The sequence below is a fragment of the Ambystoma mexicanum genome, chromosome 7p, assembly GCF_040938575.1.
Source record: "Ambystoma mexicanum isolate Mex_15411 chromosome 7p, UKY_AmexF1_1, whole genome shotgun sequence".
Taxonomy (NCBI): domain Eukaryota; kingdom Metazoa; phylum Chordata; class Amphibia; order Caudata; family Ambystomatidae; genus Ambystoma; species Ambystoma mexicanum.
Genome location: NC_090939.1, coordinates 628,799,848 through 628,818,788, shown reverse-complemented (window position 1 = coordinate 628,818,788; position 18,941 = coordinate 628,799,848). Strand labels below are relative to the sequence as shown.

General features: G+C 43.0%; 1 protein-coding gene across 5 annotated transcripts in view; it reads left to right on the top strand.

The window, feature by feature from the left end:
• The window catches only part of UNC50 (unc-50 inner nuclear membrane RNA binding protein), a 529,462-nt gene that overhangs the window by 3,361 nt on the left and 507,160 nt on the right, over positions 1-18,941 (top strand). The window contains exons 1-2 of one of the 5 annotated variants that reach the window (XM_069636656.1): positions 430-604; positions 5,738-5,780. The exons of 2 other annotated variants lie outside the window; for them this stretch is intronic. Coding sequence is in view for 1 of the 3 variants with exons in the window: in XM_069636652.1 (XP_069492753.1) it covers positions 311-604 (294 nt within the window). In the remaining 2 variants the exon portion in view is untranslated. Of the gene's footprint in view, positions 1-98; positions 605-5,737; positions 5,781-18,941 lie in introns of those variants that run through there. 2 more of the 5 variants (XM_069636652.1, XM_069636653.1) reach the window with 2 other exon arrangements.

Genomic DNA, 18,941 nt, shown 5'->3' with positions numbered 1-18,941 from the left:
AAACTTTTACATTTCCATGTAAGCATATTTTCGGAGCTTTGCAGTTGTCGCGTGGCAAGCAGTTGGGCGTTTTTGAACGATTGTTACTGTCATCCGGTGTTGGGGATGCAGAATATCCTAAGTGAAACCCTCCGACAAGCGGTGACAATTGTAGTAACTGCTCGAACGCATGGGTAAGACGAGGCCCTTCATCTGTGAATGCAAGCCCCTTTGCAGCCCCAAACGCTACTTAACAGGATGACCCAATGCATACTAAACGAACGTGAGCGGACGATTTAAATCTACCGCTTTGTTTACGTCCGTCTAGCCGATGCGTTATAATCTGGTCCTTTCTTTGTATTTAGTGGACACGCTGCGCGTAGTCCTCTCTCTATTTCAATCTGTAAAATCTAGGTCCTTACGTTTGAACTACAAACCCCGAACTCCTTTGTACGTTAAGCTTTTCCTGCTGCGCTGTTTTGGTGACGTCTTCTTTGGGCTACGTGTTCGGCTTGTTGAGGGAATTGGTAACGACAAAAGACTTGTCAGGATTTGGCTGCAGCTTTTCGCTTGTCACCGACCTCCTCTTGAAGGAGCTGTCTGGCTTCGGAGTGCAGCGCTTAAGGTGAGGGCTCAGCGGGCACTGGATATGCACTGCTTCGTCAGTGACTGGTGGTAACGGGCTATCTGAATGCTGAAGGGGAATCCAGTTTATCGTCGGTACATCATCATGTATACCCCTTAGATGCGCCTCTTTGCCCCCTTTGCCAATAGCGATAGGCTTTTAGTTCAGCCCGTTAACTAGCGGCCGCTGCCACGATTTAACTTGTACGTTTAGTCGGGTGGATGGGGATTACAAAAGGTGGACACACCCACCTACATTTATAGTGACACTTTTTGCACGAGTAATGCAATGAGCCCCTTACTAGAAGTGGAATGTACCGAGCGAGTCTCCCAGACAGTCGCAAACGTTTAATTGTTTTAGACTGCATACTTTGCATTTAATTTTTAAACTGAATTCATGGGGTTGGTTTGGTCGATCCAGTCGCCGACCGTCAAGACTCGTGCAGTGCTGCCCCCGGAACACAATCAAATGCATACCTTTCTCACAACCACCACAATACAGAGCTAACACTTGGTGCCCTTTTTCCTTCCACAACGCCAAACCAAAGCCTAGCGTTCTGCTTCACGCGGTCAGGGTATGGACATGCTCCTTAAACATTAAAATAGTAACTTTTGCAGGATCCCATTAGGAACTGAAAATGAAGACTAGGAGACGAAACAAGAAACGATGTACATTTAGTATACAATGAACATGCAAAATTGTGTGGTGAAGGAAGTATGGGCAGGGTTATTACAGCATTTATTGTGATGTTGCGTTGTTATGAAAATGTATTTAACTGTTTTTTTTTTTTTTTAATGGCAAAAACCTTTTGAATGTCTCACCTCCCCCAAGCCTTGTATTTGGTGGTACAATCATTCAGGTAGATGTATAAAATAACGAACGGGAGCTTTACCTGCAGGTTAAAAGCTCGAGCTGGTCACTGTGTAGGACACAGGTGTTGGGTTTCAACAGCTTGCCTTCTTGTACACATGTTTTAAAAATGCACGTACAGCTATAATTTGACCAATGCAATGGTTTATTACTTTTATTTTGAAAAATGCAATTACAGAAAACACAAATACAAACTCCGTGATCTCTACCTACCGGACGGTTCCAAAACTCACTAGTTTGTAACATAATGTTTTATTTGTATTTTTTTATTGATTTAAAATATTTACACATTATTTTACAATCTTTTGATTTTCTGTCCAGATTTCCAGTCTACCTCCTCATGATCCGATGGGTTTAAAGAAGTGATATGAACATAATTATACAATGTACACACTTTTTTAAGACTCTCAAACGCTCAAGATAGAATTTGATGCACAACTGTTTTGAGTAGACTTTTTAACACCTTAATCTACCCTCTGTACCCATTGACCCCCCCCCATAAAAACCCTCTTTTGACCATCTATTCCCCTCTTATTTAAAAGGTCCTTGAACACAACATTATGTTGTCCTATCTTAACTGTCTTTTACATTTTTTTTATTGTGAATTAGTTTAATACAATAAAACTTTATACACATTTCCTTGATTCAATATCTTTAGTTAATTTTCGCTGCTATCCCTATTCATGCCTTCATCCGCACTTGAAAATGAGATATTGTTTTGTGTCCATTATTTTTTCGAGCAAGTTTATTCCTACACAGATCACTCTTAGGTTCTTCCCATTTAAAAATTCACTCCACCAATCTTCCTTTGTGGTCATGGTGTATTGTCTTAAATATTTACTGAAGATTTTATCTGTCTTTGTTTATTGCATTACACTCCAGTAGTATGTGTTTCATTGTTGTCTTTATTGTTGCAGAATCTACAGATTCCTTTGACTCCTCGACGTCCTCTGTTGTATAGAATTCCATTTGTTGGATATGTGGCCATTCTTATTTTTAGAAGCTTTTCTCTGTGGAATTTGCTCTGGGATCTCAATAGATATTCTGGCATTGTCTTTTTCTACGAATGTTTTCAACATTTTTTAATGATCGGAATTTATATTTAATTTCTACAGTTTTTATCCAGTCAGGTGTTTAATTTCCATTTTTTACTTTTTCGGGATTCATTATCGATTCCGCTAGATTCAAGACTATAATGTTCCGCTTTCCCGTTTATTACAAGAAGTTTATATCCTGTTACTGGTTTTTCTTCATTTATTTTTCTTAGTAAGGCAACTGATTTCCAACATATGACCAAGTATAATGATTGCAGTCCTAATTCAGTTCTGATAGCTGATATCGGAAGACATTTTGTTAGATTTAATACTGGCTCCCAGAATTTACTTTCTAGTTTATTCCAAAGTCTCCATGATAAATTGAGGCCTGCTTCTCCGTAGGTCAAAATAGGTTGAACTTTCTGGGCATAGAACGCTCTCAACGGTGTCAGAGAATTTACCATATTGACCATTTATGCATTTTCCTTGTGAGCATAACATCTTGACTCTGGTCATTGTATATTTTTCCCACTTTTCTTCTGCTATTAACTTATTAAAAAGTATACCCAGGTACCTGATTTCTTTCATTGACTCAAGTTTCTCACCTCCGATTTTCCATTTGAAATCTTTTGCACTTGATCTTCTATTTCCTCCAGTAATGATATTTGATTTATTGATATTTATTACAAGATAATTTTTCTCCATATATGTTTGCAGTTTCTCTAGCAGGTGCTGTAATCCTATTTCTGTTTGGTTTACCACCACTAGGGAGTCTGCATAACATGTTATCTCCTCTTTATTTTTTTTTATTTTTTTAAGGATATGTTCAGGACAGTTCCTTTAAAAATGTAAATTTTTTTTATTTAATTTTTTTTTTTCTAAAGCTTTTCGCGGTTGACGCCATCATTTTAAGTCTACGAATGCAAGATGTAGTTTTTCCTTTGCTTTTATCGCGTTTAACTTCAGTAGGGATAGTATAAATAAAGTTTGGTACTAGTCATGTAAATCCTGATTGTCTTTGATCAAGTTAACAAGGGGGGGTCCTGGGAGTCCCTCTGCCAGACATTAGTCCTGGTTACGAGAGACTTACCCAGAGTCTTTAGCTCACTATCTTTCACAGAGAAGAAATATCCCAAACATATCAGTCTTTGTCCTGCCTTGGGGCAGTCCAGCACCAAAGTGCTAGGCAATTCTCCTCTGAACAAGAGTACCAACAGAAACCCCAGACACGTTACTCTAGGGCAGCAATAGCTGGGGACCTTGGTCAGTGTATGCTGGCAGACCCAATGAGGTCCAGGTAAAAGTATGCCGGCAAATCCTGAGTTATTCTGGTAAGTTGCTGGCAGAGCCAGGGAGAACCCAGGTATGGTAAGCTGGCAGGCCCAGGGAGAACCCAGGTATGGTAAGCTGGCAGGCCCAGTGAGAACCCAGGTAAGTTAAGTTGGCAGGCCCAGGGAGATCCCAGGTAAGGTAAGCTGGCAGCCCAGGGAGAACCCAGGTAAGGTAAGCTGGCAGGCCCAGGGAGAACCCAGGTAAGGTAGCAGGCAGCCCCAGGGAGGAATTCAGGTAAGGTAGACTGCAGACCCAGGGAGGAATTCAGGTAAGGTAGACTGCAGGCCCGGGGAGGAATTCAGGTAAGGTAGACTGCAGGCCCAGGGAGGAATTCAGGTAAGGTAGCAGGCAGCCCAGAGCGGGCTCAGGTGAGTGGCAGGCAGCCCAGGTAGGAAGCTCGCAGAACGAAGCAAACCGCGTTGAGACAAGGCTTGCCTCGAACTGCGGCTCCTTTTATGGGTCGGGTCGCCGGCGCCCGTGAGGCTTGGAACGCAAGCCGCTTCACCTCCGGGCGCCGGCGTATCCAAAGCGAGTCCTGGAAGGCAAGCCCTTCCTAGGGCTCGAGCCCAGTCCACGGCGCATGCGCAGAACCGAGACAGAGGTCAACCGAGACAGAGGTCTTCCGTGCATGCGCCGTAGCCCTCCGGCCCCGACACCCAACGCTCTCCCTCTGGCGAGCCCCCAAGCGCGGAAGCGCGGGTAGACTCGCCAGGAGGTGAAGGGACGAGCGGGCGCGGCGGACCCCGGTCTCCAATGTGGCGTGACAGCTACTAGGGGAATCCAGACGTGGACCCCTTGCTCACTATTCTTAGAGAGGCACAGCTCCTCCCTACTGATGAGGTCAAACCAGACCGAAACACGTGTCTTGGGATGCTGTTGGTACTCTTGTTCAGAGGAGAATTGCCTAGCATTTCGGTGCTGGACTGCCCCAGGGCAGGACAAAGACTGATATGTTTGGGATATTTCTTCTCTGTGAAAGATAGTGAGCTAAAGACTCTGGGTAAGTCTCTCGTAACCAGGACTAATGTCTGGCAGAGAGACTCCCAGGACCCCCCTTGTCAATTTGTCTTTGATCAAGGACATTTGTTGTTTTTGCCCAGTCAGTCTTTCCTGTAAAAATGACACGTATATCTTGCCGATCACGTCGAGGTGTTATTGGACGGTAGTTCGAGTGTTCTCGTTGTCCTTTTTTAAAGATTGCAACAATGATAGTAGTTGTCCATAATGTTGGAATCGTCTATGCCCATCCTTTGGTATCCTTTTTTAGTTCCAAATTTGTTTGCCTGTCTGGGCCGGCAGCTGACATTTTTTTTTAGGCCTTTTATTGCATTTTCTATGTCTTCCAGTTCAATTTCTAGACACCATTGCACTTAGCATATTTTTTTAGTTTTGTTTGCATCTGGATCATTGCTACCAAATACTTAAGAGTAGTGGGTTATCCAGTCTGATTCAGTTGCCTCGTTATTTAGTCGACTTTGTTGGTTTCTGGTCCGATTGTTTAGTAGGGTCCATAGTTCTCTTGTTGGTTGTTGTCCTATGGCTTTTAGCATAAGTTCTTCCATTTGTTTTCTGAATCCGATCAACCGGTTTTCATAGTGTTGTCTTTTCATTTTAATTTGCTTCTCGTTTAGTGTGGGCTTTTCATAGTTTTTCTTTATTTCTGCTATCTTTTAGCTTCTTTCTTCTTGTGACAACCATTTCACTGTACGGATGTATCTGTTCCAAAGTGGTAGTTTCATTCCAGTTTTTATTTCTGGATTTGTTTATCATTAGCTGTTCGTAAGATGTCTGTTTGTATTTACTTGTCATTGCCGTTATTGCTTGTTTGTTAAACCTAATTAGATTTCCTCCATGATCTAGTTCTTTTTTTCTGTTTCCCGTTTGTTCTTTTCTACAGATCCACATTAATTTTACGATATTATGGTCGCTGTCTTGTTGAGGTAAGATATCAAGGCGTTTTACTTGATCCAAGTGGTTCTTTGTTATCCAGATATAGTCAATTATTGAGTTTTGTTTTGCCATGTTTCTTTTCCGGGAATAACTCCAGTTATTTGTCCATTGAACATGAATACATTGTGTGCCTCAGCCATTTGTATCTTGAGTTATTTTGATCCCGTCTTCAGTTGTTCCAGACAGAATACCCTGCTTGTTGACACATTTGATGTTCAGGTCTCCACAAATATTGATTCTTCTTTTTTATTTTTTTGCTGTTGTGCATTTCTTATTGGTTCCATTATTGTGTTTGGGTTGTAATTTTATTTTAGCAGGATTCCAATAGGTGTTTATCACCATGTTTATCAGTTGGTTAGTAACGCCCATTGCACAGTGGATTAGAGTTCCCTATTACTTTATGTACGTTTTTTGCCTGTTTTTATTAAGATAAGCTGGCCTGAGTGGTGTCTTCCTTTGTCTCCTTTTATTGCCGGGTTTGATATGACTTTGACTCTCTCTTATCGGAGGGTCTTGTAGCCATGTTTCCTTTAAGCATGTTATTGTTGCATTCTTGGAGTTGATTTCTTATTTAATAGGTGAGTGTATCCCCTGGTATTCCATGATATTAGTAGATCCTCTCCTTCCTCTTCTGTTATTTGTTATTCATTGTCTGCCTTTTGTTAGCGAAAGCTCTAACCATTGCCGATCATTCTTCTTTTCTGCTTTTGTCAGTTTCCTTCAGTTGTAATTTTTTTCATTATTCAATTATTTTCAAAAGTCACTTTTATTGTTACTTCTCATGTATTGCTTTTTTCTACTTGCCCTCATCAGTTTTTGTGTTGTCTTCAGTATTACTTGTTTCCCTCGGGTTCTTTTATTTGTATTGCATACTCACCCTGCATCCAAATCTTTCTAGTTCTTGATTTTTCTTCAATAGTTGCGTTTTTACTTGCTGCGAGTTGATATTGCAATGTCGTTTGATGAAATAGTGTTGATGGTTGAAGTTTTTTTTTCAATAGGTGCACTACGTTATTCCTGTTTTTAAATTTATAGATCTCTTTTCTTTGAGTATATATTCTAATATCACTTTATGGTTGGTATCTTTCGTAGCTTTTATTTCTGTTTGAGTGTGAATGTTTCTTTGGATCTTCTGGCTGGGCCACTTGGGTTCCAATTTGAATAAGACTTGCAAGGTTTATCTTCCCTCGTTTGTGAAACAGGGCTTTTTCGATGCAATGCGTTTTTGCACTAGAGTGCAAAATTGAGCTTCCTCATTTGAGGTGTCAAGTTCTTGATTGTCAATTTCAGATATCTCTTCTGAGTTTTGCTCAGTATGTCCTTTTTTGTTACTTTGGGAATCAATTTCGTCATTTTCCTCATGTTCCGTCCAGGACTCAATTATTTCTATATAGAATGAAGCTTTATCGATTAGATCGTCTGATCATCATATTCATCTTCCTCCTCTGTCACTTTTTCTATTTACTCTTTGATTTTGTTCTTTCCAATCTGATTTCTCACTTCTTCCTGATCCTTTGTGTTTGCGGTTTAATCCGTATTTTGTCGAGTTGGTATTAGAATATTTCGTAGGAATGTTCGTGATTCATTCTTTTTAGCTGTTTTTTAAAATATTTTTTATTTTCTTTGGTGTCGTCTATATTTTTTAAGGTTCTTCCTTGTTCTAAACTGTTTTTATCCGTGTTTTTCTTTTGGTGTTATTCTGCTGGCATGGAACACAGAATACGTTTCATTAATTGACTGTGCACCTTCTTCCACGTCTCATTTCCATTCTTTCTTTTGACTGATCTTCGTCTAACATTACTTTTTATATTTTTTCTTGAGATTGTGTTGCATTTGTGACTCCTTCAATTTATGTTTTACTCTAATCATTGTTTCGCTCCTTTTCTGAGAGCTTTCCACTATTCTTCTGATCCACATTTGTTCTTGTATCCATTTTCTCAGTTGTCTTCTGGGATTTTTGTCTTGTTTATGATTTCACTTTTTTGCTTAGTGTTTTCATCCAATTCTGTTACTGGTGTTTTCGGTTGGCACCTTTCCATTTCAACTTCGTGTTCAGCTTCCTCATTTTGCTGCTTTTTTTTTGTTTTTTCCCTCTGCTGTATTATACATTTCCCAGCTGCAGTTGACAAGTTGTCGATGTTTGTTTGCGTTATGTTCACTTCTCTCTGCTGTTTTTCTCATCAATTTTATCGTTTCCATCATGTACGCCATAATTTGATTTCTTTACCATTGTTTGTTACTTGCCAAATCCCAAAGTATTTGCTGCCACAATACCGAGTCTTCTGCTACTTTATTCAGCCTTTCAGCGATTTTCGTCGTAAAGACCTCAGTTTGTGTCAATTTGTTCTGTGTTGTGACTAATATATTTATGTTGTCCTTTATGCTTTAGTTGATGGCTTCAAAGAGTTTTGTGTGGCACTAGCAAGATGGTCATCGCTGCCATTATGAATTTGTATTCCTGCTGCTGTAGATAGTTGGGATTTTCCTGTAGTTGTTTTGGCGTCTTTTTGGTTCACCTATGTTTATACTCCCTAATTGTGGGTTTATATCAGTTATTTGATCATCACTGTCTTCGATGTGAGCTTGCTGCTGTTGTTCTTTACCTATTGAACTTTTATTGTTTTGTTCCTCCAATATGTCTTCCACTTATTTGTTTACTATTCCTTTATCTCTTGGTCTTAGCTGGTAATTGTTCTATCCACGTCTAATATAGTATTACTAGGTGTGGCACATAGGTGATCCTCAGCTCGCTGTATTCTTGAAGTATATTCAAGGGGATGCTTTTTTGGTATCCAGGCATCCACAACCTTAATTTTCTCAACAAAGCACGATTGACGCTCTAATTCTCTTATTTCATCTGCTAGGGATGTTTTGTGGTAATTGTTTTTTTTTTTCTCATCCCCGTCATCAGAGTAGACATATTTTCTGCATGTGAGAGCTCTTTCCATTTTTTTCCTATTGGTCTTCGTGATCTTGGTTGCTTTTTACGGTCTCCTTTTTGGTTCCATGACATTATGTTCAAAGACTTAGTCGTTATCTTCAAACCTTATGTAATCTCCTTTTTCACAGGGGATTTCATTTTGTGTGTTTGTATTACTACCCTCTGCTTCATGTGTGTCGTGTATATCGCATTCACTAGACGATTCTCCTCTTTAAGTTTCGGGGTGTGTTCGAAGTCTTCATGTTGCAAATCTGATTTTATAGTTGATTTCTTGCGATTTTATTCACTTCGCCTTGTTGTTTCCCAACTGTAATTGAGTTCTAGTATGCTCATTCATTGCTTACATTATTTTTTCCTTGTGTTTCCTCTCTTGTTGTTTTCCAGTCTGGCTGTTTTTTTTGCTGGCCCTTTTTATCACATAAATTTAATCGGCTTGGTCGTTGCATTGTCTAAATGCTTTTCTAGCGGCTCTGTTCCACTGATTTGTTTGCTGTCGCTGTGTCGTTTTCATTAATTGGACGGTTCCTATTGTGTAAGCCGCAAAGATCTTCATGCCCTTTTTTTTCGTCTGAATTAGGCTGTACCCATTAACACTGCTGTTTGTTGCATTCTCTCATGCTTTCCGTCACTGTTTGTTTGTCTCTGCATGTCGGCTTGCTCATTAAGGGACTCTGTCTCTAGCAGTTCTGCATCAGTAATATCTGTATCGTATTTTGAGATGAGATCGTGGGTCGTGTCCGAGTGGGGCTCGATGAGGGGCTAAATGTACAATTTGTATATTCGCTCTGTGATGTTGTTCTTATGGTATCAGTTGTTCCACCACTATCGTGTTTTGTGCTCTCGCAATCGCCCTCATTCACAGTCCCAGTCGTAACAGCATTTTTACTTGCGTGGTCATTTGCTTTCTACCTTATTTTCACACGCCACTTCTTGATTTCTCAGACTTCTTCGTCCATGTTGCCTGCACGAGGGTTTGCCCTTGTACATGGGCGCCTGGCGTTTACTGTTTCTGTGATGTCCGATACTTCAGTCATGCCGTTGCAATACCGGGGACAGACTGGGACTCCTGCGTGACGCTATGCGCCTGCGCTGGCTTTTTAAAGGAAGCCCTTTGCTTGCAGATGAGTTTAAAGACAGTGGTTTTCAAAACACCACCACTGAAATACGCTGATCCTCGGTTTACACGTCCACACTCGTAGAGCACTGGAGACAGACTGGGACTTAACTGTCGCTATCATACTTTTGCATCATACTTTTGCATCAATTTGCTTTTCATCAGTCTCGTTCTATTGAAACCGTCATGTTCTATGTTTCCAATGATCTGCTCGTCATGCAAACCATGTTCTGCTTGATCTGTCCACTGTTTAACAAAGTCAATCACTCCATTTAGTATTTTTTTTTTGTTTTTTTTGGCTACCCCTTTCTTCCCTGAGTCTTTCTAGTTTTACAAACGTTTTGCTCCATCTCACTCTCATATCGTCATGGTTGGCTTATCATAGATGCCCAGTAGAAAATGTAATGTTGCTATAAGAAGGGACTAGACTGGCTTCCCCAAAAGGCAAGTCTTGCCACATAATAGTTAATCCTTTCTTTTTCAATTAGCTTGATAGCTTTTTGTATTGTGTATTGTTCACAAGGCCTTCTGGGGGCTGCGGTCTCAACACCTTCAACTCTCTCTTTGTAAATATCTTCCTTCTCGAGCCCTTCACTCCTCCGCCTCCAACTACCTCCGGGTCAGTCGCTTCTCCAAACGACGAGTTGGTGGTAGATCTTTCCTCAGTTGGGCCCTCCTTCTGGAACAGCCTCCCTGCCTCTCTGAAACTTGAGGAGAACAATCTCCGGTTCCGGAACCTTCCTCTTTGCTTCTGCTTTCTCTCTTCCTCTCCCCTGCTGAACTCCTGCTTGAAATTGAGACTGCACTGGTCACCTGGGTACCCTCTGATCCTGGTCCCCCTCCCTGCCAGTTGCACTCCTGCTGCTCTGGTTGCCCCCCCCCCAGCAGCCCTTGCACTCAGGGTCTGTTTCTGTAGCCCTCCAGTCCCCTACCAGCACTTGCTGCACTTATCTTTGCACGTGCCATCAGCTGGTTTCCCTTTTTATTTATTGTATTTATTTTACTGTGTGAATCCCGTGTACTGCACTGGCCCCTCCCTTTTCCCCTCCACTTGCATGATCTCAATGTCACCTGGCCTAGTAAGATGGTTGTTAATCTTCCCTTTTGTCCCCCCCTTGCCTTTGCTTGAAACACTTGTGCATTGGCATGTTATAAATGTCCAATCATCTTATCATTGGGCACCTATGATAGCTGGCCAGTAAAAAGTGTTGCGCCCCCGCACACATTAACACAATGCATTCCCTTGCACATATAATAAATACAAGTAAAATCTTTTTGCACTGAGCTCTGCCTCTAGAAAGCCCCCTTGTTCCAACGCAACCTAAGCGAAGATCACTTCCTGCACATGCGTGCAGGAGCTGGAGAGCTTCTGATGCATCACCCAGATCTGATATGTTTGGGGAGGCAAAGGAGTGCCCCATTGCACGTTTAAACATGCACTAACCCAGCCTGGGCCCTGCACGTCTGGGGAAGCAAAGCTACCTTGGCCTTGCATGGCCCATTGCACGTGCACTGCTGAACTATGAACTGTCAGACTGCATTTCCTCAGCCCAGGAGCATTCCCTTGGCTGCAACAAGCAACTGAGAGTGCCCCTGGGCTGGCATGGCTCCTCCATGATTGGCAAGGGTACTGATGGGCCAGCACCCCCATGCCCATTGTAGATTGATTCTTGCTATTCTGCTTCCTATATGGAAGCATCCTTATTTTAATCTAATAAAACCTCCTCCTTCTCTTGGGTTACTTCAACATATGATATGGCATTTGTAACACGCCTATACACAAGTGTTTCAAGGCGTGACGAGGCAGGGGGGGGAACAAGGGGAGAACAGACAACGATTCTACTAGGCCAGGTATCATTCAGATCGCGCAAGTGCAAGGGTAGGGGGACTGGGAAAAGTGCAAGTGGAAGGGGAGAGGGGAAGTGCAGTACATGGTTAGTAGAATACAAGATAAATAATAGGGCCAGCTGGTGGCAAGTGCAAAGTAAGTGCCGGCAGAAGGGGCTGTAGGATACAGAGGCAGTCCCGTAGTGCAGGTAGGCAGTGCAGGGAAGAGTGGCAGGGCCAAGGACCGAGATCGGTGAGTGGCCAGTTGCAGGTTCAGTGATTTTAGCAGGGGAGAGAGGGAGAGAAAGCGTAGGCAAAGAGTAAGGTTTTGAGGTGCTTCCGGAACCGGAGATGGTTCTCCTCAAGTTTCAGGGAGGCAGGAAGGCTGTTCCAGAGGGAGGCCCCTGCTGCGGAGAGAGATCTACCCCCAGCTCGTTGCAGCGGTTGACCCTGAGGTAGTTGGAGGTGGATGAGCAAAGAGCTCGAGAAGGAAGATATTTAGGAAGAGAGAATTGAAGGTATTTTGGCCCAAGGCCCCAGAAGGCCTTGTGGACAATGCAGATGGTTTTGAACTTAATCCTCGCGGCCACTGGGAGCCAGTGTAGCGATTACAAACATACAATTGGACCCCTCTGTCTCAGCATCCACTCTGTTCATTGACCTGCGTCGGGCCAACCCACTCGACTGGAGACACTATGGGTGCCATCATCCACTCTGACCTTTCGCGCTCTCCCCCTCTGGTCACTCCTCTCTCCTGGTCAGACCATGCTCCCCTCCCACCTAGGTCCCTTGGGCCCTCCTACCGCACCCACGAAGCCCTGACAATCTTGAACATTCGCCTGATAAAACAAGTGTCAGCTGCTGCCTTTTCCTCTACCCACCAACTCAGACTCTACCACAGACTCTGCTCTCGGCAATCTTCAATTGGCAATCACCAATACCCTTGACACTCTTGCCCCAGTCATAAGTATCTACCTGAAACCTGCCTCTAAGTGTAACACCTGGTATGACTCTGAACTTGCAGCCCTGAAACGATGCAGAGCAGCGGAAGTGGCAAACCTCGGGTTCACCCTCTGGCAAACTGGCCTGCTCCAAAAGCAATAGACTCTTAATCCGGGAGGATAGCTCAGCAGCAGTGTGCTTGCCTTGGAATCGAGATGACACGGAGCAACACAGGTTCGATCCCTGGGTCCGCTCTTAGAAACCTTTGTGTATTAAGCGCACACATTATAAATAACTATCGTATGAAGAAAAGGGCCCACATTCAGGCATGGGTATCGGGTGCATCCAATAACATGGCTGAACTTTTCAAAATCTACAGGGAGGTAGACGACCCTTCTGCAGTCTCTGCTTCCCCTCTTCCTTCCCAGGCCCTATGCAATGTACTGGCCACACACTTTGCCACCTTGTTACTCACCCACCTAACTCTTACCTTTGCCTCCTTCTGCCTTCACACCTGAAGAAGTTTCCAGAGTTGTCTGCTCTATGAAGGCTTTTTCCAAACAGGTCTCCCCCCCCCCCCCCCCTCCCCTGCCTGTCCAGAACTTTCAAGGACAACATTGGATCTTTTGCCCCAGCACTCTTTGATTTTTGCAACCACTCTTTCGCCACTGGCTCTTTCCCCATCTCCCTTAAGCAGTTCCTTGTGCACAGACTATTGAAAAAGCTTTCAGCTGACCCTACCTGTCCAGCCAACTACCACCCTATTTCAATCACCCCCTTGCTGGAGAAGCTGGCCTTTCCCCAACTCAACCTGCACACTGAACTTGTCACCTGTCTGGATTCCGAGCATATAGAGGCACAGAAACTGCTCTTCTGAACAGCAGGGAAGCTTGCGCCTCTGGACTCCATTCCCCAGCCGTCCTCAATCTACTTGATCTCTCTTCTTCCTTTGACAAAGTCAACCATTCCATCCTCCTACAATGGCTCCACGATGCCCATGGTATCTCGGAACAGGCACTGGAAGAGCTAAAACTGACCGCTTTTCCCATGTCATCCTAGGCACCTTCTCTCATATTTTCTTCTCCACCTGTGGTGTCCCACAGGTATCCATCCTAACATCCCCCCGTTAAACTTAGTGTTATGCAGACGACACAACTTTTTTTTTAAGACTTCTTGCTGACTCACTCGCACCGTCCGTCATCCCTGATTGCCATCCAGGCTTGGTGCTCTTCCAGTGATCTCTCCCTCAATGCCGGTAAAACTGAGATCCTCCCGAATTGGGGCCCCTGCTCCCTCTTTATTCCCTTTTCTCTGGCCTCCCACCTTGTCCTTTCCCCCTGCTCCTCCTTCTGAAGCCAGAAACCATGGAGTCATCTTTGACTCCTCTTTATTCGCCCTTCCCTCACACGCAGGACATTGCCAAGAAGTCCCACTTCCAACTCTTCCTTCTGAAAGTAATTCTCCCATTTCTTACTTTCCCCCAGAAGCTCAATGTTCTAAGAGCCCTGGTTCTCTCTAGGCTTGACTATTACAACGGCCTTCTCCTCAGTCTACCTTCTTCCACTCTGTGACCCCCGCCCCTTCAGCTAATCCAGAATAGAGCAGCAAGACTTATCCTTAAGCCCAGGGACTGTGTCTCTCCTGCCCTAAAAAGCCTCCACGGGCTCCTGGTTGCTGCACGGATCAAATTCAAATCCCTCTGCATCATCCACAAGGCTGTCTGGGGCTGGGACCACATTATCTGCAACTCTCTTACCAAATACTCTTTCTAGACCTCTACACTCCTCTGGCACCAACTCTGTGTGTAAGTAAAGTGTTTCAGTAAACAGAGAGCAGGAGGCCGCTTGCTTTCCTTGGATGGATCCCTCCTCTGGAACCGCCTCAGCGTCTTGAGAAGGACCATCCGAAGTTGCGAAAAACACCTCCAGACTCTTCTTTTCCTTCTTCCTTCCTCTGCTAATCCCACAGTTGCTTTGATTGTGTCTTGGACCCCTTTGCATCATATGGGCCTCTGACCATTCACACCCAATCTCCCCAGCAGCTGTCTTCCTCAGCACTTGCCTTGGCACGCCCTTGGCACTGGAGATTCACACTTTCCTCCCAATGCCGCTCCTGACTGCATAGCACTTACCATACCTTGCACTTTAGCATCTACCCCACTGCCCTCCTGCACTGGCACGTTCTGAATACTCACTCGGAGTCCGGCCCTCCCTTCCTCCCCTCTGTATTTTTTGTATTTAATTGTACTATCATCGTATGGTCCCTCCCTGCTGCCCTGTAGGCGCATTGATAAAGACTGGATTTGCTGTATAAGTGCCTAACAAGCAAATGATAAATAAGCCTATAGTAGCTAACCTGCAGGGTAATGTAATCTTAAAAATGCCTCGAATCTGAAAAAAACTGCTGTTAGTCATGGTCAAAAAGGATGCTAGCTGCTCCTAGTCAGTCACTGCTGATTTCAGAAGATATCTAACTTTTCCTGTACTTTTGTGTGCTGAAGTTCAAAACCAGAATTGGCAAAGCCAAACGTTTTTGCATTTGTCTGCAATTGGAATAGGCATTTGCCAGGAATTGCCTTAAAGGTCCTACCTTCCCATAAACTGGCAACAGCATGAAAATGGTATGCGTATCTGGACATAGGTCAGTGCCTGGCATAGGCCTACCTACTATGCATACACCAGACAATGTTGTTAGCTTTGCCAGCACTTGTTCCTAACAGGACTTCAGTGCAAGGAACAGATGCGAAGACATGCATGTGGCAGAAGGCACACTTCAAGACCTTTTTATTGCACTAGAATGTCATTTGCTGTGGCAAGTAACCCATTATATTTGTACAGTAGGCCCCAAAAACAATCCGAAAAATCAATCCAAGGAAGCAGTAATGGGAGTGTGCAATTTGCAAGAAATATGGTTTCAATATTATGCCGGGGAGGGTCAGTCTGGTAACTAAAAATGCACTTAACCCGCCCACATTGAGTTACAGTATTTACAGACAAACTTTTGAATACATTGCCAAGTATGTTAATCCCATGTTTCCTATTCACTCCCACCTATATAGAAATCTAAACGCATTATACATTAGCACACACTATTGGTTACTGCATTATCTGTGACCACCCCAAGTACAGCTCTCTACATATGACCTAATTGTGTAGTCAGCAGAACATTCTTCATCCTGATTGGCAAATGTTATTTACTAAAACGGCATTCCCTCATTCGTCAAAGTTCATGTAACTTCTGATGCGCAGTCCCACCAAAACGACCTAATCATGTATTGAGTGTTAACAGCAAAGTCAGCAAATTAGACACAATAATATCCTCTCACATGAGCTAGCCCAATTTGGCAATCCAGATAGTTTCCATCCCTTTTAGCAGTTTACTCTGCAACACTTTTGCAACTCCCATTTTGAAACATGTTGCTATGCCTGGCATACATTCTTTCTTCGGGGCTATCTCTTGAGAACTTTGTGGCTTAAAAAGGTAAATGAGGCTCCACTCTTTGGCTTGGTAGTACGAATAAATATGAGAAATTAATTTCCATTCTATTGCAGACCCAGTTGTCCCAACACTCCCTGGGGGGGGGGGGTAGCTATAACTATCTAGTTCTATGCTTTGGCAGTGTCTCCACTCAGGCTTTGTTCACACCAAAATATGTCCTTCATAAATGTTGTACTTCTCCATCGTCTAACACAAACCGTTATTCTACATTTCACTCAAAGCTCCTGCGAAAACCGCTAGGCCTTGACACAAGAACATATGTGTACTACCCCTTGCCCTTTCTCCAAGGACAATGGCTTGCTGAACACTTTAGGGGAAGCAGGAATAAAATGTAATTAAATGGAAGGACAAAGGCTCAGAACGGTGGCGTAGTGCCCTAAATAACAAATATCTACACACTCTGATGGGGCCTAGCTCAAAATGGCAGGACTCTGGCCAATGTGGCAAGAGGCCGTTATGCTAATGGAAACCAATAACAAATCTTTTTCTTTCCATCCCATACTTAGTAGCCTAGTGCTCTCTATACTGGCAAAACTAAATCCTATTTTAAAATGGCCTGAAATTCTGTGACAAAATGACCAACAACAAAAATTCATGCTAATAGTTTCTGCAGCTTGTACTTCCCTTCACGTTTATGGTGTTGCAACTGCATGAAAATACCTTTCAGAAAATTGCTTAGGCATGACACTGGCAGGCCCTATACACAAACTAGTTTTGAGTTTTCCCAGCTTGATGGCTGGGCAGATTTAACACCATGTGAATGTATAAAAGATTCACATTCTAGAGAAGTAATTCTTTTTTCACTTTTAATTTGCAAACCTTTGGTTATCTCAGTAGGTGCCGCATGAGAGAAATTAGATTTTGAAAGTTCCCAAATTAGTGACTCCTTTGTTAAATCGCACACCCTGTAGCATTTGTTTTGCTATAATTTTCCCAGAACGCGACACACACAGTGAACGTCCCTCAAAGTGAAAAGTAGCTGGAAAAGTAAATCAAAATTCACCTTGTTTTGATCAGATGGTGATGGAAGTAGTGATGTTTATATAAAAAGCAAAAGAGAGATAATGTAAGAAGTTTAAGAAGGGGTTAAATGGGTGCTCTTGACGGCAACGAGTAATTGGAAGACGTTTTGGAAAGTACCATGCTCATGGAGTAGCTTGTTCTAGCTCATCTTCACAAACCTCCAAGAACGTGGTTCATATATATTTTCTTATTTTGCACGTGTTACTTTTAACGTCAACACACGTTGTGAGTTGCATGCACAGGAGTGGGCAGTTTTTGAGTTGCATGCACAGGAGTGGGCAGTTTTTATGCTGTTCGGCATTATGGTAAAACACTAGCAAACGAGTGCGTGTCACCAAAGCAACCCTTTCACGTGGCTCTTCTTAAACACATCTACCAAGCAGAAATATCTGCACAATAGGGCCACTTTGGCCTGGTGAGTCTTGCAGAATGTCGTTTGTTGCAATGCATGCATTCTGAATTTACTGGATCCGACTGTCCACTAGTTTTAAAAAAAAAAAAAGAAAATGGTTATCGTAATGTCAGGAGTGTTGCTGCTTAAATGCAGTAACTGTGAGAAGTAGTTGGGCATCTTTAAAGTAATTCTGTTTCTTGCGAGTATATCTTGTTACACTTTGTCATATTTGAAAGGACTAATCCTAGAATGTCCCTAAAGTAATGGGAATTAACGTCCGGGAATGATGGGATGGACACAGAAGTGGCACGATTTATACTCCAGACTTTACTTCTATGACGATGCTGGTCATATATTATCTGTCTATTGCTCGCTGCAGCAACTTGTCTTACAAGGTTAATTGTGACTTGTCAGTGCACAGTAAAATAAGCGAGCACAGCGGCGGGCATCCATTTCACAAAACAGATGCCCCCATGTGCTATCTTTGAGCTTGAATTGGGCAAAATTTTACATAGGGACTTCGAAAAAAAAGCAATTTTTTTTTTTTATGTTGCCTATCTATTTTTGAAATAACATTTTTTGGGCGAACCATTCCTTTACTCCTTTTTTTCCAGTAAAATTTGGCGACCTGACAGTCTGTACTTAATTCAAAAAGGGAGAATACAGTTTCACTGTGGGTCCAAAGGACCATCCCGCTAACAGCCCGGTTATGTAGCTAATTTAAATAAACATTGCCTATCATCTTTTTTATATAGCATATATTACTAGTTCAGTAGAATTTGAATCTGGAATCCAACCCTTTTGAATGAGTTTGCACCCTGTTCTTGGTTCAGATGCAAGGCAGAGCCCAGATGCTCATTACCGATTCGTGAAGAAACAGGGAAGTTAGGAATTGGGTGCATTTATTTCCAACTTCTTCTGGATGCCAGGGACATTCCTACCTCTGCGGGTTGGATATTTCTCCTAGGCTTTTCTGAAATTGAATGAAATTGGTGGCCATTTGGGAGAGCGGTGCATAATTTTACCTTGCGGTAGGCTGGGTAAGAGTGGAGACCATGAACAATTTAATGCAAGGGAGCTGGCACACAGATGCAGAGACAGGAAGGGCTTTGCAGCTGGCTAAGGAAGGATCTCTGCACAGCTAAACTAGATGACAACACGTGGTTTTCAAGAAGGCATATGATGAAGACTTACTGTTAAACACCAACACACATTTTGTGAAGAAGCAAGTTCATCCCTGAGCATTGCCAGTAACCATGCCAACCAGATATCCTGCTTCTAAAAGGCGCCGCTTCTCTCTTTGTGTTAGCAAACTTTAGCATATGGGTGATGCTAGCACTACCAAATATGCCAAAACTAATCGGGCAAGCCAGAGGAGGGCTCTTTGAGTTTGGAATATTTCCGTTGCGGAG